The sequence below is a fragment of the Simochromis diagramma genome, unplaced genomic scaffold (genome assembly GCF_900408965.1).
Source record: "Simochromis diagramma unplaced genomic scaffold, fSimDia1.1 OVJJ01000293.1, whole genome shotgun sequence".
NCBI classification, from domain to species: Eukaryota; Metazoa; Chordata; class Actinopteri; order Cichliformes; family Cichlidae; genus Simochromis; species Simochromis diagramma.
In genome coordinates, this window is record NW_024386801.1 from 6,211,107 (window position 1) to 6,236,010 (window position 24,904).

A 24,904-nucleotide genomic window follows, 5' to 3' on the forward strand; every position below is an offset into this window, starting at 1 on the left:
ATTTGTGGGATGCATTATAAACCTCTTATGTCTGCCAACAATTGTCAAACAGCATACTGCCTAAGAAACAGAGCACTGTCATTTTAGTTCCTGTTGTTTCTTCGGCTGTGAGTAGTTATTGCAGCATCTACTCGGTTTATTTGGGGTTCTCGGTACCTCCAGGTGACTGCTTGACAAAGCCACCAGATGAGCTGTTTCCACTCCCGAGCTCTGACTTGGAGAGGAGCTTTTGATTTCCAAAGTAGCGTGTGAGGAGAATCTTTCTCAAGTCGTTTCCCTGTGGAGACAGAAATCATAATGTTAAATCCATTTAAAAGTCTGACTGAGTATGAGCTTTAAACTAGGAAATTCACACATATTTAATAGATTTTGATAAAGCTTTTTTTCCCCTTTACAGAAAGGGAAAGAGGAATAACTATAAAAATGATCAAAATGAAGGACAAATCTTAAGAAGGGAACATTTGTGGTGAGGTGCATTCATTGGCATGAAATCCATCCGATCATCTCTCAGAGGGCTGAGCAGATTTCATCTCATTTCACCTAATAGGAATCATCGCCATCATCCCATGACACATTTCTGCCTTGATGGAAGCAGTGGTTTGCAGTATGACAATGCTCTTATCAACAAAGAAATTGGAGCTTGAGAGAGCATGACGGTTATAATGTTGTCCAATATCTTGATCCTATCTGAGCATTTATGAGAGATTCCGAGATAGCAGCCAGGGTGTGTTTGGAGAAAAGCAACCATAAATGATGACAGATGTTACTTTTATTTTTAGTTAATATTAGTCGGCAATGAAAGTCTCCAAACAGTTCAATTTTTAAACTAACATGATGAACCGCTGATCTTACCCCAAACTATTTGGGATGAGGCTAGTTTTCCCTCTCTTATTGTGCAAAATAGGACCACACTGTGCTTCTTCACTCACACACACACACACACACACACACACACACACACAAGCACACAAGTGAAAACAAGTGGAAAAAGGTTATACAGAATGTGGTCATTTGCGTGCAAGGATTACTGATGCATATGTATAAAGTAATGCATTGCACAACACCAGCTTGCCTCTAGCAGCTCATTTATTTAATAACTGCATTTATTTTCTTTCGAATAAACATCTCTCCGTGTCTGCGACATTTGACGCAGATGAGCAGAAATGAGATTAAAAGATTCACGGCGACAATCGCCCTTCAGTGGTTGTGTAATCAAAGTGTGTGATTGGCAGGTGGATGACTTGCATTGTACATTTCACCACCTATTTTTAAAGAACAACAGGGAGAGCGATGGATGGATGAAAAGAAGGAAATATAAAGGGAAGATAAAGTATGTATGAACACTACATGTGGTCAGCATCTGTTTCTATGGTAATCCAACAACGCATCAAGGCCTTGTTTGATGACACCTTACCACTGGTATTGATCAAAAGACTTCAAGAAGAGATGGGTAAGGGGTGGAGTTAAAATTAATGGGCTGTAAGCAGCCATGTATGGTTTCCATGGAAACGTGTTAGCAGGCTAGCAGAAAGGCAGGTGCCTGTCAAAATAACAACTGAATACACTTGATGTGTTACACTCTGCTTGTGCCAGGTTAGACCCCCCTTTTGCCATCAGAACTCCTAATTTTTCATGCTATAGATTCAGCAGGGTGCTGGAAACATTGTCATCATGATGCAACTCTCCTGTTCCTCCTAGTCCCAAAGGTGCTCCATGTGATTGAGATCCAGTGACTTTGGAGACTATTTGTGTACAGTGAACTAATTGTCATGTTCAAGAAACCAGTCTGAGATGATCCGAGCTCTGTGGCATGCCACATTATTCTGCTGTGAGAAGCCATCCGAAGATTGGTGCACTGTGGTCATTAAGGGATAGACATGGCTAGAAACCGTACTCGGGTAGGCTGTGGTGTTAAACAAATTGTTCCTAGAGCCTAGAGTGTGCAAAGAAAATATCCTATACTACTAGACCACCACCACAAGCCTTAACTGCTGATACGAGGCAAGATGGACCCATGCTTTCATGTTGTTTATGCCAAGCATACAATGTTTAGCCAATCTTCTATCGTCAGATTTTAGTTAACTTGTGCAAATTGTAGCCTCAGTTTCCTGTTTTTAGCTGACAGGAGTGGCACCCAGTGTGGTCTTCTGTGGCTGTAGCCCAACTGCTTCGATGTGCTTGATGTGTTTTGCGTTGTGTATAGGTTGGTTGTAGGGACACAATTTTGGCTTCCCACATTTAAACACAGACAGTCTTGGAAATGTGTTATTTAAATCGAACGCAAAGCAAAAACAAAATGAGGCACTCCCCCACCTGACTAAATCAGTGCTGAACCACATCCAATCACAACTGTTCACTGCATTACGAAGCCTGAAGCTTCTTGGACTAGTCTAGACCGATAACACAATGTAAAAAGACAGATATATTAAAAAAATCAAATGACTGACACAGTAGAAGGTGAAGAGCTTAGCAAAGCGGATTTAGGATTAGTGACATTGACCAAGAAGAGATTATATACAAAGAGTGTTGTAGAGTTGTCTCTGTGCCACAAAGCAACACAACTAACATAACCAGCGGCCTGAAAACTTACCACCAAATAATTAGTATAATTAATGCATGAAGGACAAGAGAAGCAATGCAATGGTTGCTAACCTGAATTGCTCAACATCAACACAGACATTCATAAAAGTGAGGCTGTATGGCACACCACTTTGCTAACAAAGATGTACTGAAATCACTAACACAAAGCGTTCACTAAACATTTTTACTATTGAAAGCTTCAGGAATGCATTTGGGGGGTTTTTCAAGATGGAAAAACTTGCAAAATGTTGCAGGAGAAAAAGAGATAGATCTCACAACAGTAAATTACTATGCTACATCACTCATGCAGGTCCAACAAATTTAGTTTTCTTCCAAGCGATGCACCGAATTTACGCAAATGAGGATACATTTTCTTTTGATGCAAAGATTTGTAAATGAACAGGAATGTAGCACAACTTGGATGCAAAAACAGTGTTATGTTTAAGTGAAAGAGAAATTTTTTTTTTTGCTCTGTCTGTCAGTTTTTTGTCAGTTAATTTTGACAATAATCGCGCAGCCCTATTTGATTGTAATGAATCAGTATTTGTTGCCTTCCTATCAACTTGAAGCAGTCTGACCATTCTCCTCTGACCTCAGGCATCAGCAGAACAGTCTCTGTAATCGCTCTGGGTGGTTGTGCAGAAAAAGTCACCCATATCGCCATTTCTCTCCATTCTGATGCTCAGTTTATAATAATAATGATAATACATTTTATTTATAGGCGCCTGTTGAAGACCCTCAAGGTCACCTTACATTAGTACAACAAAATAAAAACATAAGATAAAGTATGTAAGTATAAAAGCTAAGTAAGGTAAAAATAGACTAAGACGGAGTCATGGTGAAGAATATGCAATTCTGAATAGATGGGTTTTAAGACACAATTTAAAAGTAGAGAGAGAGTTTGTAGTCCAGAGATCCGGTGGAAGTGCAAAGACTTCCAAAGACTCAGAAGGAAAGTCAGAAGGACGTAAGATTGAACATCGGGCAGGTTGCCATCAGGTCGCTGCCACATGACTGGCTGATGAGATATTTGCATTACCAAGCAGCTGAACAGGTGTACCTAATAGTTTTGAATATATGTGATCATTTTTAGGCTGTAATTATGCAACCTTTAGCCTATAAAATAACTAAAAGCTGAAATTGTTCATTAGGTGTTAACATTAATTAATTCAAAGTTTAAGTAAAAGTTCTGACTCCTGCTTCAATAATGTGAATATTTGGTGCGTGCTCTGTTTGAACGATTAGTAACAAACCAATTTCTTTCTTTAACTGTCCTTTTAGCTTACTTATATTGTAAATCTTGTTTTATATTTGGTACTTTTAATTCTTTTTATGTAGCTTTTATGTTGAATCATCTATGAAGCACTTTGAACTGCGTCAACCTTCATGAAAGGTCCTATACAAAGAAGGATTGATTTATTCACTGACTGGCATTGTTGGTTAGACAAGTCACCTCACCTCACCTGACCTACAACCCTATAGACATTTAATGGAAATTTTTCCCATTCCATTTACCCTAATACTTGCATGAAAATAAATACATTTCCTTTATTATACATTTCAGAATTTTGCAGTTTGTGACTGACGCACCAGCAGTTCAGCAATTATCTGGTCTCTTTGTTCCTTTGCAAGTTTCCCTGCTGTGATTGTCACACCTCCTTTAAAGCTGACACATACAGCTAATTAGTATTCAGATGTATATGACTCATTTGTGTAGCTGCCATTGTAAGTTGTAAGTAGTTGCTTCTTATAAAATTGTGGGTGCATTTGGATGTGTCAAATGTAGTGTGGTTCATCCAAAATGAAACTGAATTATCAAGCAGAAATAATGGGATTTCTTTCTTTCTTTTTTCTTTTTCTTTTTTTTAAAAAAAAGCTCCAAACTGCAACCTTAAAAAAGAAAAGGTCTAATTATACAATATCAAGGCATCAGGCAAATGAGGTACCTCTATGTCTCATCACAGAGGCTGGCCAGATACAGTTCAGCTAAGCATCCTCAAACTAAGTGTACCGAAGAGCAAAGATGTGGATGAGCACGTGTAGCTGATGCTCCCTGTGTCAGTAAACACTCTATCTCATCTGCAGTCAGCAGAGACACTTGTCTGCCTGCACTGTCTGGCTGAGATGTCTCACAGAAACACAGACACACACCCACATAGACACACACACGCACGTACACACACGTGCACGCACACACTTCTTGAACTGAAGGTGAGGATCCATTGAGTCAGTGTCTCTCATTTCCACACACCACTACACAGACACAATCCCAGTGCATCTCCAACCTCAGCACTACACTCTATAAGGCAATGCATCCCAGTGCATGCTCCCTTGCAAACTAAACATGTTTGACTTTCCCCTTTTCCCTCTTGCAGGGAGAAGTTGAAAGGTGGGGGTGGTGACAGGTTTTTGGGGGGATTTTTTTGTCTCCCTTCTGGGTGATGCAGTGTGCTGGCACACACTGCAGCCAGCACACTGCTAGGTCTGCAGAGAGAAAGGAGAGGATAGAGGAAGCAGGATGGCAGTAGAGAAGAGTCAGCCCTGCCTGACTCATCTGCTTGTTGCTGCATTGACAAGAAAAACTCTAGTCAGGTGATGTAAGAGCAGAGAGAGAGAGAGAGAGAGAGAGAGAGAGAGAGAGAGAGAGAGAGAGAGAGAGAGAGAGAGAGAGAGAGAGAGAGAGAGAGAGAGAGAGAGAGAGAGAGAGAACTGACAAAAGTAAGAGGAGGGTGGCAGGAGGAGGGAGGAGAGGAACAAACAAAACCTAGCAATGAGCAGACAGTCGTGGTGTTTTAAAATGTGCACCGGCACGCCACACTGCGGCTCTGGTGTCCAAGCTGAGGATGAGCTGCCGATCCCCACCTCCAGCTTCACTCCCCCCCACCACCTCTCGCAGCTCTGCTGTCTACAGATTCCTGTAACTCCGGTGAGAAGCATGGATAAAAAGACACAGCCTGTTCTGTGCTTCTTTAGGTGGTCTGAAAACTCATGCAGGCATCGGAGGGCAGTAGCAGCTGTAAACCAGGACATACACTGCCTGGATGGAGAAGTTAGAGCTGCTGAGCTCTGATAAGGTCAACTGCAGCAGCGTGTCAGGCAGTGCAGGAGGACAATGTACCCCAAACAAGGTTGAGATGAGAGGGGTGGAAGACTAACAGTCTTACTTTTCTGCATTGCTTTTTCCTCCACAGAGGAATCCGAGTCGGTCTTTTATGAACAGAATGACTCAAGCACACAGTGGCATAGCACAGTTTCCCCACAGGCTGTGAGAGACCAACAACTTCACCATCACAAAGCTTATGTTACTTCAGTCAATACACTGATCAGTACAGTGTCAAACTGAAAATCTACCTTCTGTTATACAAAAACTCAAAGGGAAATTCGATCTTATCATGTACAGTTTAAAAGCACGCGCTGCATGTAATCTAATAAAAATTTCTGTTGTCTCTAAGGCGAGCTTGGAGCTGAAGGAGAAATGAAAAGCTTAAAGTGGGAACCTGTCATAATAAAATCCATATCAATATGTTTTATAAAGTGTTTTCTCCAAGATATTTATTCTTTTTTAAAAAGAAAAGAAATTAAAATGTATTTCATTATTTCACATTTTTCTGCTGTTCTACCACAAACACAACAGGAGCGCAGATGAAAAACAAAACACGAGGGAACATCGGCTGGTGTGCAACTGCAGCCCATAACTGAGATCACTGGGTTCATCATTCTTTGGTGAAATTGTGGCTGGATGAGCTCAGGATTACCTAAAACTCTTGCCATTAGTCAAGTCCATTAGGGTGAACCATGTCTGCATATTTGCATTTCATCCCAACTCTTTTACCTGCTGCTGAATATGACATGTTCAGAAGTAGCTGTGGAGCGCTGTGTGCAAGGCCAAGAGGTTACAAATGGTATCTGGAATCCTGCAAGACACACGCGCATCAAGTGGTGCCATTTATGATTTCAAGCTGCAGTTCCACAGCACATGAAATGCTTTTACCCAACAAACAAGCACATCAGCAAAACAAATTAAGCCCACATGTGAGAGCAATTGGTGAGAACGATTCATGGAAATACAAGCATAAACAAGTAAACAAGCATTCAGTAACAGATCTGCTTTAGGGAAGGCCTGACTTTTAACCAGCGGGTTTACGGTGGAAGTGTTATGTGTTATTCACTAATATCATTATGTACTGATTGAGTTTATTAAGGAGACTATGATGCTGAAGATAAGCTGACTGGCAAACAAGGCTCATCTGTTTTGCCTGCCTCACTGGAACTCGGGCAATTTAGTCGACATAAAAAGGCAAGCATGGGGAAAACATAATAATTTTTGAGAGCTTGTGTTCCAGCCATGTGGCTTCTGAAAAATTACATCAGCATAAAAATAAGATTACATTTGGCAGAATCACTCATGGTTCTCAGAGAGCACGGGGCCATCTGATTTTTGTGATCCACGGACTTTGAGTCTATCAATTGCAGTGGATCAAACTTTTCCCTTATTCTAAGCTGCTGGTTACTGATGACACACCCTCGAGACGCTGACGTTCATTTTTGAGAGACAGAGTAAGGAATATTGGATTTATTCCAATCAAATACGGTTCAGGTGCTCAGATCCTTCTAAGGATAAATGTTTAATAAAGCTTAGTGAGACTTTGATTTTTTTGTCCACCCTGTAATAAAAGGCTTTAACAGAGGTGTGAGCACATGTGAGATACCATGACATAAGAAATGAATCAAAAACGGAAGCAGATACTGAACGCTAACTGAAACACAACAGTGTTCTTCACCAGACTCTTGTTCGTCTTGAGTATTATATCATCACTGGATGGTTTGTGTCGTGTTGTCCACCAGCTATGAGCAATAAACGCAAACACAATTTCAAATTCATGTCATTCCGGCTCTTTTCTTGTCATGTGTGCCTCTCAAGTGACCTAACAACACACTATGAACTTGTGAAACTCTGTTTACACTGAAAACCACTGAGATTCATAGAAACACTTAGATACCATACGTAGGTAACTCAAAACCTCAAAATTCCTGCATGCTAAAAATAAAGACAATCTCTTTTTAGAAAATCTCAAAGGTAAATAATCTCATTGCACACATAATACATTTGTTATTTTTGCTTGTGTCAAGGTAAATCAGTGATTTAAAAGTAATTTTTCAGCCAGAACTAAACAAGAAAGGAGTCCGACAAATGAACGTGATGGTCCAGTTTCAAGCATCTTCAACTTGCAGATTTTATAAAGCTACACAGGGTTAAAAATAATTATCCACCCATGTTCAAGGTTTTATAAGAACAACTGGAACAACTGAAATATTTTTGCTCAACCCACAGGAAGATTATTTCTAAGTTCAAATAAGTATAATTCAGTGTTTTATATTCTAGTAGGATATCTTCTTGCAGTACAAGTGAAACTTTCTCTCTGTCTCTCTCGGCTTGGAACTAAAAAGAGTTCAGCAGGCATCGTGCTCCAGTTCTGGAGGCATCTCTACATGGTGTACACAGACCTCCAGCGCCCAGTCACGGCCAGACTAGACAAAACAACGTGTTCTAATCCCTCATCGCCATGGAAACCAAAGCATAATGCTCCCCTAACAGACACCTGGCTGATGGATCGAGGGAAGCAAGGGCAAGAGGAACTGAGAAGAACCTCCTCAGCACAAGTTCACGCAGCAAAATAAACACTTTTTTTGTATTAGATAAGTTAGACTTCACAAATCAAAACTATTTTGGTTAGACCTCTGCAATCTCCAACTTTCTGACTCAACTCAGCATGCTGTCTCAGCCAGAGTCCAGTCAAAGGTCAATCTTTACAATGTACGCATGAGCTCACGCAGCTCTCTGCCTGCCTGACCCTCTCCACCTAGAAAACCTAAAGGAATGGTCCATCATGATTCCCATCAGACAGACAAACAAGGAAAGGCCTGCAGTATGAGCTCACGCAGGGCAAGCCAGCATGACACTGCATGCCTGGGAGTGTGTCTGAGTCTGAGTCCTTGCATCTACGTGTGCGTTTGTGTGTGATGCGCTTAGCATCGAGAGGGTGGTAATCTGTAAATCTGCTTTGCCTTGGGCAGGTGGTGTGAAACTTGGCAAGCAAGACAGAATGAGAGACAGACAGACATCGTGTGAATGACAGATGAGTGTGATAGAGAGAGGAAAAAGAAACCACGTGAGAGTGGTTTAGATTACATAATTAGCTGGTTTTTTATTCCTATGTCACTTGTTTACATACTTATGCATACGTCTATATCAATTTAAAAAAAATATCTTAAATACAGGCTAGTAAAAGTTTAATCACAGGCTGCTAACATTTGTAACTGCAAGGATTTAAAAAATATCTTATTGCTAACAAATCCCTGAAACCAGCAACCAGCTGATCCTATTATGAAGTATTCTCTGTGTAGCCAAAGGCGTTTACATCCTTCTCTTTCAACAGCCTCCCATTGTTGGTGAAAAAAAAACTATTAAAAAAACACATGAGCGTTTCCTTGCGTTGTAAATACTGGCTGGCATCAAATGTGTGCCATTAAAATCTACAGTGCTCAGCTGTTTTGGAGATTTGCTTCACTTCATTAAAGGAAAGAAAAGCACAGATCATTAGGTTTTCTATTTATTTATTTGTTTATTTTTATAAGTAGTCCTGACTGATATCCACCTTAGAAAAGGAAAGAAAGCTAAATAAATCACTAAACTTTTTACCCCGAACAATACAACCCAGACTTCCTGAGGGCAAGTGAGAGCACAAACATTTAAAGTGGCCTTTTACTGACAGCCAAAACAAGTGACATGCAGCAGTCAGAGCCAACACATCTCTGTGCAGTTACTGCAGATATTGCCCTCTCTGATCAAGGCAAACACCTGAGCAGGGCCTGGGTGGGAGCAGGTGTGAGCGAGACAAAAAAAATAAAATTATAATACTCAGGCGGGCAGACAGACTGCCACAGACTAAGATAAAGCGTAGAGGGAGCAAAGGAGGAAGACAGAGGCAGCAAGCGGACAGGAGAGTGAGAGTAAGCAGGGAGGGAGGGAGAACGTGGTGGTACACGTGACGCTGGCTCAGCCACTGCAGGCTGTTACGTAAGCGCACCCCCTGCCCTGTCTCCTCATGGACTGAGCAGACTCTGCTTCTCTCCAATCCCTATCCCTGCAGCCGCTGCCCACTTTTTTTTCTCTTTCACTCACATGGCTCCTCACATGGCTGCTTCCCTCGCTCCCTCAATGACTCTCCCTCCATCTCTTTCACTCACTCTCCTCCACCCACTCATTGCACCCCAGGGGAGCCACCAACCTCTACTGCCTTTGCTGTCACTCTGTCTCTCTCCTTCTGTTTTTGTCTGTCTGCTTGCCTGCCTGCCTCCTCTCTCTCTCTCTCTCTCTCTCTCTCATTATTTCCATCAATCGTTTTTCTCTCTCTCTCGTGCAGTAAGGCTGCAGCTCCACACTCAGGGCTACGCGGATATGACAAAGAGAGGCCGCAAATACATGCTCGAGCACACTCATGCACACCTACACAAACTGACATTTCACATATCGTTACCGCACTGTCTGGCTTCTCGAAGCCGCTTTTAAAAAAAGTGACTGTTTTTCCACTTTGAATTCCTCTTATCTTGTTCCACACAACTGTTGAATCATTTGCCTTTCAAATAAAAATAAAAAAAAAAAGCGCTCCAAAAAACAAAACAAAAAAAAAAAAAACATAGCTTGGCTGACTGACACACAATACAAACACAAAAAGGAAAAGCAAAACTCTGACTCCTCAAGCAGCTGGAAGTCAAACAAGTTGCCGTGTACTATATTGAGCAACGTAGTCCTGACAGTATTAGTAATACCATTATACTGAAATAGAAGGTAAAAGAACATACATTTGTTCTGCTTTAATAAGCTGTGCCTTAAGTGGACTAATAATAATCACATGCATGCATGAAACATGCAAACGTGCTTTCCTACCACTTTTCTTTAAAACAAGACAAATGGAGCTGCAAACTGAGCAAAGCAGTGGACGATTAAAACAGGCCATGTCATGTTTTTGTGCGAACTGATAAAAGGTCTTTACAGGAACGGCGCATCCTGTGTGAACTTCAGACTGGCACCTTCTCTCGCCACACAGCTGGAGCAAGCAGTAATTACAGGGTTGATGTTTTTGTACTTTGGCCCTCACCTTCCACCCCTGTCAATGTGAACAAACATGCGCGCTCTCGCACACGTAGCCACCTCTTTGAGTCTCCTCTACACAAATTTGCGTGTCATCCTACCAACTCTAGTCATTCACTTCCCAGGCCTCTGGCTGAGAGGGAGGTGCAGCAGGACAGGGGCTCCTGTACCCCCAACTCGCTGCAGTATTGATTTGTTTGTTCAGTGCGTGCCCCCACCACCACCTCCTCCTCCTCCTTCCTTTACTTCCTCCTTCCTTTTCTCCCTCTCAGTGTGAGTGTGTCCTCAAGTGCCTCCCTGCCTTATGTAACACAGAAAGGCCCACAGCATACTGATGAAGGGGAGTCTGGGCTCTGGGCTGACAGACCTGAGAGAAAACAAGCACTACGCTGCACTGCTATAGGAGCACAGCATTGCCAACACATGAAGTTGAGGATAAATCCAAAGCAAACTTTTGGATTTATCTCACTCACGTAATTTGTATGCAAAGGTGAATGTGACACCCTAAAAGCATTCACTTGGTGAACTTGTTAAAGTCACCTAAAGTGTCATGTACTCACAGATTGCTCAAAGCTTTCCTTCTTTTCCAGCATCTCTCTGAGCGTCTTCAGGATCTTCAGACACAATTTATCCTCTTTGTCCATCAGCTTCTTGGTGTGTTTGATTAGTCTGGAAGAGCGATAAGAGTTGCTGCGTCATTTTGGTTTATGGTTAATGCACTCGCTTGCTCACAAAACAAGGCCACGCTTTAATGATCACCGCAGGTGAAATCTCCCTCTCTGTTCCCAGAGGGTGTCATAGAGAAGAAATAGTGAGAGCACCCTCAGAGGTTTGATGATGTGTCTGAGTATTTTTTACAAAATGTATTTGTCAATTCATGCAGGCCACTGCCACAAATGCTGACTTTTTTGCTACCATGCTCTCATTCGTTTCATTTAAAGCTGAATGTGGCTCTATGCAATGTCGTTCATTTATCATTTAGAGTGTATTTTGCAAGTTTATTCTTTTTTTACTTTTCCAGCATCTACACAGCTGATAAAAAGGTGAAAAAAAAAAAAACATTGTCAAAAACTGCACATAACTCCAAATACTAACTTAGTCATGCTGCTAGTTTTCCCAATGGTCAGACAAACACTTTAAAATGTGGCCTGCGGGCTGTCTTTGTTCTAAGGACAGTTTATAGAGAGCTGCTTACTTGGACATAAAAGCTCCACCCTCACAGCGTAAACGAGCAGGCTCTGGAAACAGCAGTTCTGGGCTGTGCAGAACATCCACCAGCACAGAAAACTCTGCCTGAACCTTTGGACTGAACTGCTCCTCCAGATGGGACACAACCCCCTGCACAACACAACAGATGCATTAAAAATGCTGCAGCAGAGACTGTAGTCCTGATGAGCATGCATGTTCATACATTACGTAATTTCAAGGGATGGCAATGTCAGTTTGTCAGGCCACTACTGTGACTATTAAAACTTTCTATATACCCAGAGGATAAATTCTAACAGCTTAGCACAGTCGTCAGATCAAAATGTTCATTTGCCTAATATTCCTTCTTGAGCATGTTGCACATTATCATAGACTCAAAGCACTGCAGTGTCAGAGCTGCTAGCGTAGATGTAGACTCCCAGTGTTAGAATAAAGGTTCACCTGCAGCTTCTCTATGATGTTCTTATAGTCAGGCCCACCCAGTGGCTCCTTGCGAGGTCGTGTACGTGCAGAGATCCTCCAATCTTTAGCTGCCCGCTGCACCATATTACTATGGAACTTGAGAGACAAAGTGTTGACCTGGCTGTCCAGATCAACAGGGATGGCTATGGATCGTGCCTTAGCTGAAGGAAGAACACGTAGAACATGTAGGAGATGTCATCGTGAGCTTAACTTTACAGTCATGGGAAAAGGGAGGCTTTCACAGGACTCTATGCAGCCCTATGGAAAACTAAGCACACACCAAGTACTGCTTGCAAACGTCAATGGAGTGAAGCAACACTGTAAAAAAAAAAAAAAAAAAGAAAAAAAGAACGGGGCAAAATTCTTCCACAATGATGTCAGAGATTGTTAAAGTCATACAGAAACTAGTTACTTCAAGGTATAGCTGCTAAAAGCGGTTCCTCAAGCTACTGAGTCACGGGGTGTACTTAGTTTTTTATAGGACTGCGTGGAGGTGTTGTGAAAGATCTCTTTTTCAAATATGTTTCAACCTCAAATGCAACCAAAGCCTAACTTTGGCTGATCCAGCAAAGGACAATGGAACTGTGCTGCACACGATTATGTCATATAATAAGTAAAATAAAGGACAATTGAAAAGCAACATTACAGCAATAAATATTGGTAAAAATTCAGATCAGCATATGCACTGTAAGATATGGATTAAAACTTTTTAAATATACAGTGAATGTGAAGTAATGAAACCATCTCCTATCGAGGCTGAAGAGCAAAGTTGCATCACTCACCCACATCGGACAGTGTTTTGATACAACTCTCAATATTAGCCTTCTGAGCTGAGCTGAGCCATGTGCAGTTGTAAATCCGGAAGGCTGACTGGAGGAGCTTGATGAAGATAGACTGGTTTGTCTACATTTTAAATAAAAGAAGAAGAAGAAATAGCAGGATGCTTTAACTTAAAAAGGCATAACCACAGAGAAATACAGAGGAACAATCAGATGGCATGACTTGAAAATTGAATGTCTCTGAGGTCATTACTGCATTACTGCTAAAAAATAACTCAATCTTTATTAAATATGTTCACCATAAAGTTATCCAAATCCATGACATTTGCATGCTTGTCAGGGGTGAAGAGATACCTGTAGGTTAGAGTGATTAACAGAGAACTGAGAGCTGAAGAATCCCTTGACAATGGCCATCACCGTCTCCGTCACATACTTCTCCAGGGCTAGATCTGCATGGCTACGCTCCGTTGTAGTGTTGCACACCTAAATTACAAAAATCATGAAGAGGAATATGTCTATTATCATTTCCTATGCAATAGTCTTGACACATACACAGGCTCATAAGGAAAGAAAAAGAGGTGAATGAACCTGACTTACACTGGCCATGTCCACCAGGAAATTATCAAAGAGCTTCCAGATATGGGAGGAGGTGTAGATCTCCTTCATTTCGACCTCTGTGTCCACATAGCAGTGATTCACAAAGTTCACATAAGCAGTTTTGACCTTAGGGCGAGAAATTAGAAAAAGCAATGCCCAATTAGTTTTTGAAGGCACACAGCACTGAAACATAACCAAAAATGTCTTTACAGAAGGATGGCGATATTATTTATCTTTACCCTACACCTCAATGTGTATTCTTATTGTGTCGTAAAACTATCTGGTCACTACCTCTGGTATGCAATTCACATCAGTGACAACTTTAACAATGTCATCCAGCGGCAGCAGGGAATTGCATTTCAGCTCAGTGTAGACGTTCTTTCCCTCGGTACAGGCAGCCAGCAGCTCCACGAGTGTGTTATGATACGCCAGAGCTCCATACTCATCGGCCCGCTCCCGCTCAGAGCCCATCATTTGCAACAACACCTGGAAAGACGAGCGGTCGTTGTAGAACACCAGCACGTCTTCACCAGCGTTCACCAGCTGGAAACGCAAACAGAGAACCCAAGAAGAAGAAAGGTTTAAGGAAGAGTCTCGCACACTGGCGTTCATTTAAAAGTAAGCATCAAAAAAAAGCCTTTCAACTTATAATTGATTCTTTGTGTAGTGTGCAAGTATTCTCATCTTCTCAAGTTCAGTGAAAACCAAACATGAAATGTTATGATTAGTAATAGCAATCTGTCACATGTTAAATTTAAATAACCAGTTAGATGAGTGGCTGCAGTTATTAAGAAAAATACATGATAACTGATTTGGAGAACTTCCACATGAGTGTTTCCTGTTCATAAGATAATTTTTTTCCCATTTTTCACACAAAAAGCAAACAATAAAAACAAACCTCTGTCATGACTTTGTCCTGACATTTCTTTACATATTTTGTATCAGCCTTCACAATGGTTTGCAAAAACTTGAGGTACTGAACATGTCTTCCGTGCGTTTCGATGCAGTGGACAAAATGATGGACCACCCGCTCACTGATCTCATTGCACAGCTGGTAGTTGTTCATAAAGATGTGGCGCATCGTCTCAGCTTCCAGCAGCTGGAGAAAAGCAGGAGTTGTGAAGATGATAACGTTCACTTAAACGGCACACTGAATCATTCATCAAAAGAAACCATACGGCTGTCGCACTACTAGAAAGAGGACACCCAAAGGCATGCCAGCATGAGAAAAAGTGGAGCATAGTCATGTCTACACACCCCTGGAGTGAGGAAGAGGTTCAGCTGTTTATGTAGGAGAACTTGATTCTGATGGTTTCCTTTGCAAAAGTTTTGGAGAAATGTATGTGCCAGGGTCATGATGTCATTCATCTTGTCATCACTCTGTGAGAACATGGCACCGGGGAAATAAAAGATGATTAGAGAATCAGGGAGACATCCAGTAACTATGTTGCACACAGACTGAAGCAGAAAATCATTGAACTGGCTGTTGTGTACACGGCTTACCTTCTCATAAGGGATCTGCAGCAGGTCCAGCACCACTGTATGAGCTCCCATGTTCTTCAGCAGCCTCTGCTGCTGCACGCGACTCTTCTTGTTGCCGTAACACAGCTTACTGAGCCGCAGCAGGATCTATAGATGAGACCCACAAATTTTTTTCTCAGATGCACGAGAGCCCAACAGACATTTTACAGGAACACACTTGAGATAAGGATGTGCAGCGCACCTCTTTTACTATTTTATAGTTGTTTGCCTTGTTACCGTCAATCTGAGGTTTACTTTCCCCATCCTGCACTGGGCTCAGAACAGCCTCCTGAGAGAGACATGAGACATGTGAAAACAGTTGTGCTCAATGTCCACTTTAAAACAGGTCTGATTTTAATATGAAGAAATCTTATCCCATCTCAGTGAGTTATTAAAGTGTGTTCAAAGACTTCCAGCACTCACGGAGATGCTCTAAAAATGACAATAAAAATAACAATTTGTGACACACAAGTGCCTAAATGCAGTTCCCTGTGAAGTCAGACATTTTTTACTAATTAAGCTAACAGAACAGTTGGACTTTTTCATTAGCTGTGAAGAAAAAACAACAATCATCGAAACCATTTACAGTGCAGAAGAATTACTGATGGCCCATTTAACACAAACAGTAATTTCTGAGAGAGCTGAAAATGTCATATCCAATTCTAAAATGTAAAACGTTACTTTTAGATGTTGCTTCTAGATGCTTTACTTTTAAATACGAGCACAGCACCTCAGTGTTTGGCTCTTTGGCCATCTTGGCAGCAAGTTCTTCACCGGTGTAGACTACACTCTTCTCCACCCACAGCTCTGACTTCTCAACGGTCAGACGCAGCTGGTCCAGATCCGACTTGATCTGCTTGTAGTTCTCTACATCCTGCTCTGACACGAGCAGCTGGACCTAAGACACACACGCGCACAATGAAGAGTCAGTCAGGGATATTCCTAAAATATGTATAACCAAAAGAAATTGCTATCTTCTAATAAGTCTCTGTGTACCACTTTGGAGTCAAACTGGCTCTGAGGCAGTTTTTCCATCTGAGGAATCTCTTAGTGATGCATTTTAGAGCTGTTGGCTCTTTAGAGAACACTCCTCCTCCAAACTGATTACATCAACCAGTACTGAAAAAAATAATCGCTTAACTCAGAAAGTGCAACTGCTTTGTTGTTACCTGTTTGAAGGCCTCCAGCACCTCAGATCTCTGACTGAAGTGTTTAAAGAGGAGCTGCAGAGACCCAGATACCAGTGGGGGGTAATCTTGCATGATGAGATAGATCAGAACCCTCAAAAATGTCCGGCCATCCTCACCGTCCAGCTCCACCGCGCTCCACTCAGAGCTGAAGTCAGAGCTGTGCATATTTAAATTTTAATTTGCTTTATCTGAATGTTTGAAAGCATATTAAAAAACACTGGCATACATTTCCTGTCCGTCTCTACTGTCAATCTAATAAAGGCATAAACGCCCCAACAAATCACGCGGAGTCAATAAATAGGCACATGTTCACCCACCTTTCTACAAACATGCTCTCTGCTTTTTGTACAATCTCATCTATGTCAGGTTCACAAGCTGAAGACAAAATAAAATGAAAGAAAAAGTGACGTGAGCAGACTGCAGTAATTAACACAGGATAATGTAATAAAATAACTTTTCTGCATTTGCATGGTAAGAGAGGAAAGTCTCACGTGTTATTGGAGGCACATCGGCCAAAGACATCGAGCTGTCAGTTAAGGCCCTGTCCCCAAACGCTTTCTTGTAGATCGACAGTAAGTATGTGATCCTGTAATCCAACCTCACACTCAAGATGAACTGTCAGAAAAAACCAAAGTTCACAAAAGAAGTATCAAGCACTGGAAAAAGAAAATGCAGCAGTGATGGTAAGCAGAACATATAGAAGTGCCACTGACTTGCAGGATCTCGATGATCTTTAGTTTTGTGTCCATCACCATCAAATCCTCATTTTCAGGCAGGAAGAGCACCTTCCCATAGCGTAGAGAAGGAGGAGAGTCAGGGAGGATGTGTGGCACACCTCGACTCATCACCATCTGAGTCATCATTTCACCAACACCGTGGATCGTTCGCAGGACATTGTTGCCTAAAGAAAATAAGATTTATACATGTCTCATTATGTGTTTGTGTCTGTGTCAAGCCTATTGAAGTTAGATTACGTTCATTAAAAGCTAGGAAAGTCAAGAGAAACAAAATGCTACTACACAGCTATGAAAAAGTATTTGCCTCTTCTTGATTTCTTAGTGTTTTCTGCATATTTGTCACATTTCACATCATAAAACCTTTTTTAAGCTATCCAAACCTACCTGCCCCGTGAGAAAAAGTAATGAATAATAAATGAATTACTTTTTCACATATAGTCACATTAATGACAAATCATGAATCATGAATTAACTGTGATAAACTACTTTTTTTTTTTTGGCAGGTATCGCAAACACTTGATTGCAGCTCTTGTTGCAAAGAGTGGCAAAACCAGTTATTAGGCTTAGGTGGCAATTGCTTTTTCCACACAGGGCAGGTGGGTTTGGATATCTTTTTCTCCCCTCAGTTAATTAAAATCATAATTTAAAAACTGCATTTTCTATTTAAACTGGTTATCTTTGTGTGATTTTTCAAGTTGTTTAAAATATAAGGGGTGACAGATATTCTGAAAACCTATGAAAAAAGGAAAGGGGCAAAAACTTTTTCACAGCATCGTAGATGACCCAGATGTTTCTCCAGCTGAAGAAAAGTTAATATATAGTTAGTGTTTTCATGTCATTAAACCTCAACACCATTTGTATCTACCAGTCCGTTCACCAATCTTAAAAGTTTTAATTTTTGTTTAAATTCTATCTGCATTGCATGAGCAGATCTGTCTCTGTTCTCTGCAGAAAATCCTCATTAACCATCTCCACGTCTCATTAGTTATAAGTTCATATCTTGGTTTCACTGATCTCATTTTTATTTCCCTAAAAACCTCTAAAAAATAAACTAAGCAAAATGAATGATGAATTTTGTTCCTCTGCTTTCTCCGTCTACTTTAACAGTTGACTTCAAACCTCATGTTTTCATTCACAGCCTTACTCCTGCATACTCTTAACTATGGCAAGAACATTTTACATTTAGAAACTTGACTGATGCTTAGCTCTTGTCTGGCATTTCAGAGGACAAATCGTTTAATTTATCAATATTATAGTTGATTTTTTTAAATTTAGATTAATAAAAAAAAATCAAAGACACACATACAGTAATTTAAACACATAACTGGACTAACCGCCAGCCTCTGGGCCTTTGCTGAGCTTGTTCAAGGGGCTGGCCGGGTACTGGACAAAATCCAAGATGGACAGCAGAGTGCGCGTGAGACGCAGCAACTCACTAAAGCTATAAAAACCAAAGTAAACCAGATTTCGAGCCAGGTTCACCACCTGAAAGAGAAATCAAACATGATCCATCATTAAAACAACCCAATAAAACCAGTAAATGAAAAAAAAAAGAAAAAAAAAAACCATGCCAAAGTTATATCTGAAGTTTTGTTTATCCTACCTCCAATGTGAGTTCATTCTTAGCTTTTTCCTCAAAAGGATGAGCCTGGTTTAGCACATCCTTAAGATATTCTTCCACAAACTCCATAGTTGGAGCAAACTTCTTCTTCATTTCCTCCGTTGAGCTGTCAGTTGACTCATACTCAAACCTGTTGAAGCCATTAAAATCTACATGTAGTCACTCACAAATTATACTTGTAAACACATAATAACCCAACACGTAGATGCTCACTCATTAATGTTGATCTTGGAGGGGATCTCGGTCCAGAGGCGGGCATAGCGCACAGGAACCACGGACTCCTGTGGGTCACGATCCACATGCATATGCAACATGAGGCGGCAAAAGGAGGCTCTGAGGTTGTAGGGCAGGCAGTCGTCATACATGCACCGCAGGAGCAGATCCACAGATAGCTGACTGGAGATCTGGTTGATGGCTAGGTACTGTCGGTCCAGACACATTTTAGCAAACAGGTTTAACTGGTATCTGTGGAGTAGAAGAAGAAATTGTCAGAAAGAGGGGAAAATGGTTTCTGTGCACGCATTTGTGGAACTGAATGTTAAAGAGACCTGTAGTAGGTAATGATCTCGGCATCACACTTGTGGCTGGCCTTAGCATCCTGGGCCATGTGGCGGATGGATTTGCCATGAGGCTCCTTGTTGCTGTCGATCCAATAGAGCCAAACCTCCTCCTCCTCCCCCTCTTCTTGTATCAGAGAGGACTCCAGGTTGCTGGTCTCTATGTTTGAGATTAGTCTTGGAAGGATAAAGAGCGAGTGAGACATTAAGTAGTAGCTAGAAAAACTGCTCACTTTACACACTGACGTAGGAGCTGCTGCTGCTGAAAATATACATTTCACAAGAGGTAGACGCTCTGGAGGAAACGGCAGTCTCGCACGCTGTGCAAAGGCATCACATATTGGGATTTTTTTTTTTTTTTTTTTTAATGGTTCGGGACATTTTAAAATATAACAATCACCAGGTGTGACTCACTTGGTCTGGATGAGGATATCTGCATTGGAAGGATTCAGCATGAATTTACAGATAAGCTCTTGTGTGATGGGGATGGCCGTCTTGTTGGACACACAAAGATCAGACAAATAGTCCAGAAATCTGTGCAAAGCAGAGCAGACATGAAATGCCGAGGTTTGTTCAAATATATATTTACATTTAAGATTAACCAGTATACATAAAAATAGAAGAAATAAAAGATATCAAGTAAGTAAGCAGCAGCTGGAAGAAAGATTTGAACTAATTTAACACTTTTCCAGCATTTTTTCCCTCCATGTAATTGTTCCCTGGGGTTGTCTAATATTTGGGAGGTCTGCTTGACTGACCTGGGTTCTCTGTTGCGCCTCAGCAGGTTGACAAAGGTCTCAATCTCTCTGGCTGTAATGTGTTTTTCCAGCAGCTTGCGGTTGTTGTGCACCAGTGCAGTGATCGTGTCTTCAGCCAGAATCTCATACCCGATCTGAGACTGCATGATTGTGAATTTTTTGGCTATATATTCCTGCATGAGGAAACAAACATGCGTTTATCAGCACTCGTGATGCAGAAGGTGGTGGAATAAAAGTGTGTGTGTATATATGTGTGTGGGTGAGACTCACCAAAGGACTGGGGGTTTTGTTAGGTCATCTACAGACTATTGTTTTATTAAAATAAATAATAATAAATAAAAAACTGGATTTGCAATAAAATTAAAGAAGGGAACGTTACATTTTGCTGTTTTGATCATCATAGCACAATTGTTGACTGAATGTTGCCATGCATTTGCGATTTTTCTTTTTGAGACCTACTACCTCGATTGGGACCATTAACACATCAGTTGGGGTCCCCAATAGATTTTTTTCAGACCATCTGGCAGAATCTATACTGGTTTCAGTCAAAAGCCACCTCTATCCTTAGCTACCTCACATCTTATTGACACTGTTAATGACCCTGATGACAACTCAATGAAAACTCAATATCAGCTTGTATGGAGGCCAGGGAACAACTTTCCTGGCCTGAAAAAATAAATAAATAAATCAACAAAGTGCCAGAGACTTTGTTGCTGAATGATTTTATGATTTTATTATTTTCCCCGCACTGGTTAGCTGATCAAACCCAAAAACAGCAGCTTATATACAGCATGACAACATACCTGGTTCTTGCGATAGTCCTGTTGGGAGTGGCGTAGGATCCTGTAGCACAGGCTGAACATATACTTGTAGTGAGCATAGCGCTGGTCTCCCAGTTCCTCCAACTTTAGCATTGCCCCGTCGCCACTATCTGTAAATGGAGCCTTCAGGATGCCAAATATCTAGACAAGCAAAAACCACAATGCACTGATAAAGAACACTGAACACAAAATGTTTTTATTGTAATTTAGCTGTATCATTCGTTGCAGTAGACTTTTGCACCGGGGCCTTTTTTAATACTTAGTACCAATCAGCACCTGTGTTTACATATTCCTGACCTGGGCAAGGATGTTTTGTTCCCGCATGAGTTTCTGCCGCTCCCGGTTGGGCGTGGATGTGACCACAGACAGAACGTCCTCTCCGTTGTTGGGCACCACACACACAAAGTAAACCAGGTCCTCCAAAAGCTTAGTCACAAACCTGAAATATGCATGAATGAAATATTACATCAGAACATGAAGTATGCACATCATCTGGTGTTACGTGTGTCGCGGTGCTTGCTTTTCTATACCTCCTCTCATTTTGAGTAATACTGGCGTTGAGACACTTCTTCACAGTGGACTCCAAGACTTTGTTTGCATCATTAGCAAAGTCCAAGTCTCTGACCTCTGATAGGGGAACAGACACAATGGCGAACGCTTCTTTGTCCTCTTTAGTAGAACAGGTGCCAATCTATTGTGACAGCCAAAAAAAATATGTTAAGTAATCTCTCCAGGGTTAGTGCGAGTGTGTGAGTGTGGCCATATTCAGACCTTGAGCATAACTGGACGCTCCTCATCTGCATCAATGGGGACGTTGGTGCTGGTCACCCAGGTGTTGGTGCACAGGTGTCTAAGTCTTACATAGGAGTTTCTGAGGAAGGGCAATTTATTCACAGCATGAATGTCAGTTAATTATTTATCTGTGGTAAAATAATTAAAAGTGATCCATCCAGTAAAGTCAATTAACCTACATCCATTCTTAAATTGTTATTTTTAGCAGCAGCAAGACTTTAGGATACTGAAAGTCACAAATTCCCATTACGAAGCTAAAATTTCTGTTTTTTAACAGCTATTCCAACTTTTACTCCAATGGTTTGTGATTGATTTTTTTTTACAAGTTACAGACATTAACCTAGAATGTGTTCCACTTATTGTGAACTGGAATAACCTTTAATAACGCTGTTTTACTCCATCCCCCATGAGTCACTATAATTGTTACTAACAACAAAATTTAAGTAATCTCAAGAAAAAGGGTCAGAAGTTAGAATTAGAAATGGAAGATTTTCTGACATGAGCTACTGTGAGCCTCCTGTGGAAGTTAAAGCTGTGACCTATTTTCTTTAGCGTTGCCTCGCGTGGGAATAACTGACCTGGGCACGAGACAGTCGGCACGCTGCAGAGTGGTGGCATCCAGCTCAAACAGAGATGAAATGTCATTCCCATGAGGAACAGAAACCAAGGTGAAAGCAATCCTTTCTGCTGCTTGATTCTTCTTCTTCGAGTACACAATATCGGTCTCATTCTGAAGCGTACACACGCACATACACACCCACAAAAACAAAGGAAGTAAACATTTGTGTGTGCAGTTTAAAAGCTTATATGGCACAGGCAAGTTACTCGTCAGTCAGAGTCTGTTTCAACTATTAGACTCAACACAGCACAGCAAGCGCAGAGTCGATGCTGGTTTAACTTGAGAAAAAAAAAGAATCTCTCTGCAGAGCTCGGCTACGCAAATGGGTCAATTGAAGAAAGTCGTACAGAGTGCAACTCATTAATACACAGGTTAACAGGGTTATTGTGCAAATTATCCTCCTGAACCATTGCATCAAAATGCTTATTTTTGTTGCTCAAACGTCTAAAAGTCAAAAGAAAATTGACTGAAAAGTTTTAAACTTTTAGTGACTCAAATTGTTCAAGTTTTTTTGGTTTGCTTGTTTTTTGGGTTAATGCTAGTTCCAGCTACTCATGATTGCTTTTAAATACAGCATGTAATATTGCATACATACAGTGGAGTTGCACAGGAAAGAAAAACTGTTTTTTTATGACATTATACACAAAGTAATTAACAGGCTAACAGGCTCTGGATGGGACTGGTAACTCTCAAGTGTATTGAGTGACTCCATGTATGTAAATCACGATGTTCTCCAAAAGTTGATTCTGTTCATCTGGACGTAGCGTTTTGTGGGAGAAACGTTTCGTCACTCATCCAAGTGACTTCTTCAGTCTCAGCTGACTGCAGGTTTCCCCAAATCTTATAAACAGTACATTTGCACAATGACTGAAACCAGCCCACTGAAGGAACAATGGGCTGGGAGGTCAGTTCCTTAATCTGAAGAAGTCACTTGGATGAGTGACAAAACGTTTCTCCCACAAAACGCTACGTCCAGATGAACAGAATCAACTTTTGGAGATTTACCTACCTGGATGCATCAAATCACGATGTTATTTTCATCTTGCTTTCCTTCACTTTCCTATTTTTAGGAAATACCACTACCATTCAAAGTCATTATCTTTTACTACTACTTCTTTCAGTTGCTCCTTTATTAGGGGTCGCCACAGTGGATCATTTGCCTCCATATCACAACATCTCTAGCATCCTCCTCTGTTACACCAACCCTCTGCATGTCCTGCTTCACTACATCCATGAACCTCCTCCTTTCCTCTTGCCTGGCAGCTCCATATTCATCTCAGCGTCACCTCTGTAACCAGAACCGTCCCTCCAAAATACTAATTTCTAATCCTCTTACTCCTGTTCATCACCAGAGGAAAAAATCTTAGCATTTTTAAGTCTACTACCTCATGCTCAGCCTCCTGTCTTTTTGTTAGTGTCACATCTCTAAGTCATACATCATAGCAGGTCTCACTATATGTTGTAAACCTTCCCTTTCACTCTTGCTGCTATCCTTCTGTCACAAATCTCCCTGTACACTTATTTCCACCTTTTCACCCTCCTCCGCACCCTCTTCTTCCCCTCTCGTGTTCGCTGTAATTTCAGGAATTTAAACTAATCCACCTTCACTACTTCCACTCCTCAAATTTTTATCATTCCCTTATCTTCCCCCATCTCATTCACACCCATGTGTTTCATTCCTCTTCTCGCCAGTGCATTCCTCCACCTGCTTCCTACTCCGACTGCAGCTCACGTCCTCTGCAAACATAGTTCACTGGGAACTTAAACTAAACGAAAACCTAAAGTGCGAGTGCAAAAAGGTAGTCTGGTTTTGTGAAAATAGCGATGAGAAAAAACAAATCAATGACAGTACTTCAGATTATTTCAATAAAAAATAAAAAAAATCATTTTTTCTGTAGCTGCACTCAAAAAACTTCGGATTACAAGATTAAACAGAAAGTTTGATTCAAGCGTTTCGTTGACTCTACAATTTTTCCACCCATGTAAAAACTTTTGATTGATCTGATAAACAGTTTAGCACTGAAGGCAGTAAAAACATGTTGTTCTCCTCATGTGCAATCTAGCAAATCTACCAACATCCCAAGGCAATAATTCAAATTGTACTCGCATACCCAATGGAAAAAAGATCCAGTACATCCGGCTGCACAGTAAATATTCAGCCACGCTGAAATAAAATTGTAAGTATGGAAAGTATTGGTTCTGCACTGACATACCTAGTGTCAAGTTGTTGTGTTTTTCCATGCATACACCTAAATAAGACCTGATGTTGATTAATTAAGTACAAATTACACCGAAAACACAAAGAGCCGGGACTTCTCCGTGTGTTGTGTCAGACACTGCAGTACTTAGGCTCCTAAAGAGCGCAGATACTGCAGATAATGGTGAGGGTTAATTTCTCCCACTGTTCTCTGCATGTCAATGGGAAGCTCCCCGGAGCTGCCTCCATGCCTCAGCTTCTCCATCCTCCCACTCTCCTCCTCCCCTCCTCCACCTCCCCCTCCGCTCTGCTAGT

At 41.2% G+C, this 24,904-nt stretch overlaps 1 protein-coding gene across 1 annotated transcript in view; it reads right to left on the bottom strand.

Moving 5' to 3' along the window:
- itpr2 (inositol 1,4,5-trisphosphate receptor, type 2) overlaps nt 1-24,904 on the bottom strand; it is a 58,828-nt gene that overhangs the window by 23,414 nt on the left and 10,510 nt on the right. Inside the window, exons 11-38 of the mRNA XM_040025337.1 lie at nt 22,352-22,503; nt 21,753-21,852; nt 21,512-21,672; nt 21,279-21,420; nt 20,964-21,122; nt 20,161-20,333; nt 19,817-19,936; nt 19,394-19,579; nt 19,059-19,310; nt 18,828-18,975; nt 18,559-18,709; nt 17,201-17,388; nt 16,979-17,102; nt 16,805-16,862; nt 16,467-16,644; nt 16,028-16,195; nt 15,500-15,586; nt 15,280-15,405; nt 15,034-15,156; nt 14,675-14,875; nt 14,068-14,319; nt 13,777-13,902; nt 13,534-13,662; nt 13,183-13,303; nt 12,380-12,561; nt 11,928-12,070; nt 11,293-11,401; nt 157-277 (exon numbers count right to left, since the gene is read on the bottom strand). Of these exons, the coding sequence (XP_039881271.1) occupies nt 157-277; nt 11,293-11,401; nt 11,928-12,070; nt 12,380-12,561; nt 13,183-13,303; nt 13,534-13,662; nt 13,777-13,902; nt 14,068-14,319; nt 14,675-14,875; nt 15,034-15,156; nt 15,280-15,405; nt 15,500-15,586; nt 16,028-16,195; nt 16,467-16,644; nt 16,805-16,862; nt 16,979-17,102; nt 17,201-17,388; nt 18,559-18,709; nt 18,828-18,975; nt 19,059-19,310; nt 19,394-19,579; nt 19,817-19,936; nt 20,161-20,333; nt 20,964-21,122; nt 21,279-21,420; nt 21,512-21,672; nt 21,753-21,852; nt 22,352-22,503 (4,180 nt within the window). The remainder of the gene's footprint in view (nt 1-156; nt 278-11,292; nt 11,402-11,927; nt 12,071-12,379; nt 12,562-13,182; nt 13,304-13,533; nt 13,663-13,776; nt 13,903-14,067; nt 14,320-14,674; nt 14,876-15,033; nt 15,157-15,279; nt 15,406-15,499; nt 15,587-16,027; nt 16,196-16,466; nt 16,645-16,804; nt 16,863-16,978; nt 17,103-17,200; nt 17,389-18,558; nt 18,710-18,827; nt 18,976-19,058; nt 19,311-19,393; nt 19,580-19,816; nt 19,937-20,160; nt 20,334-20,963; nt 21,123-21,278; nt 21,421-21,511; nt 21,673-21,752; nt 21,853-22,351; nt 22,504-24,904) is intronic.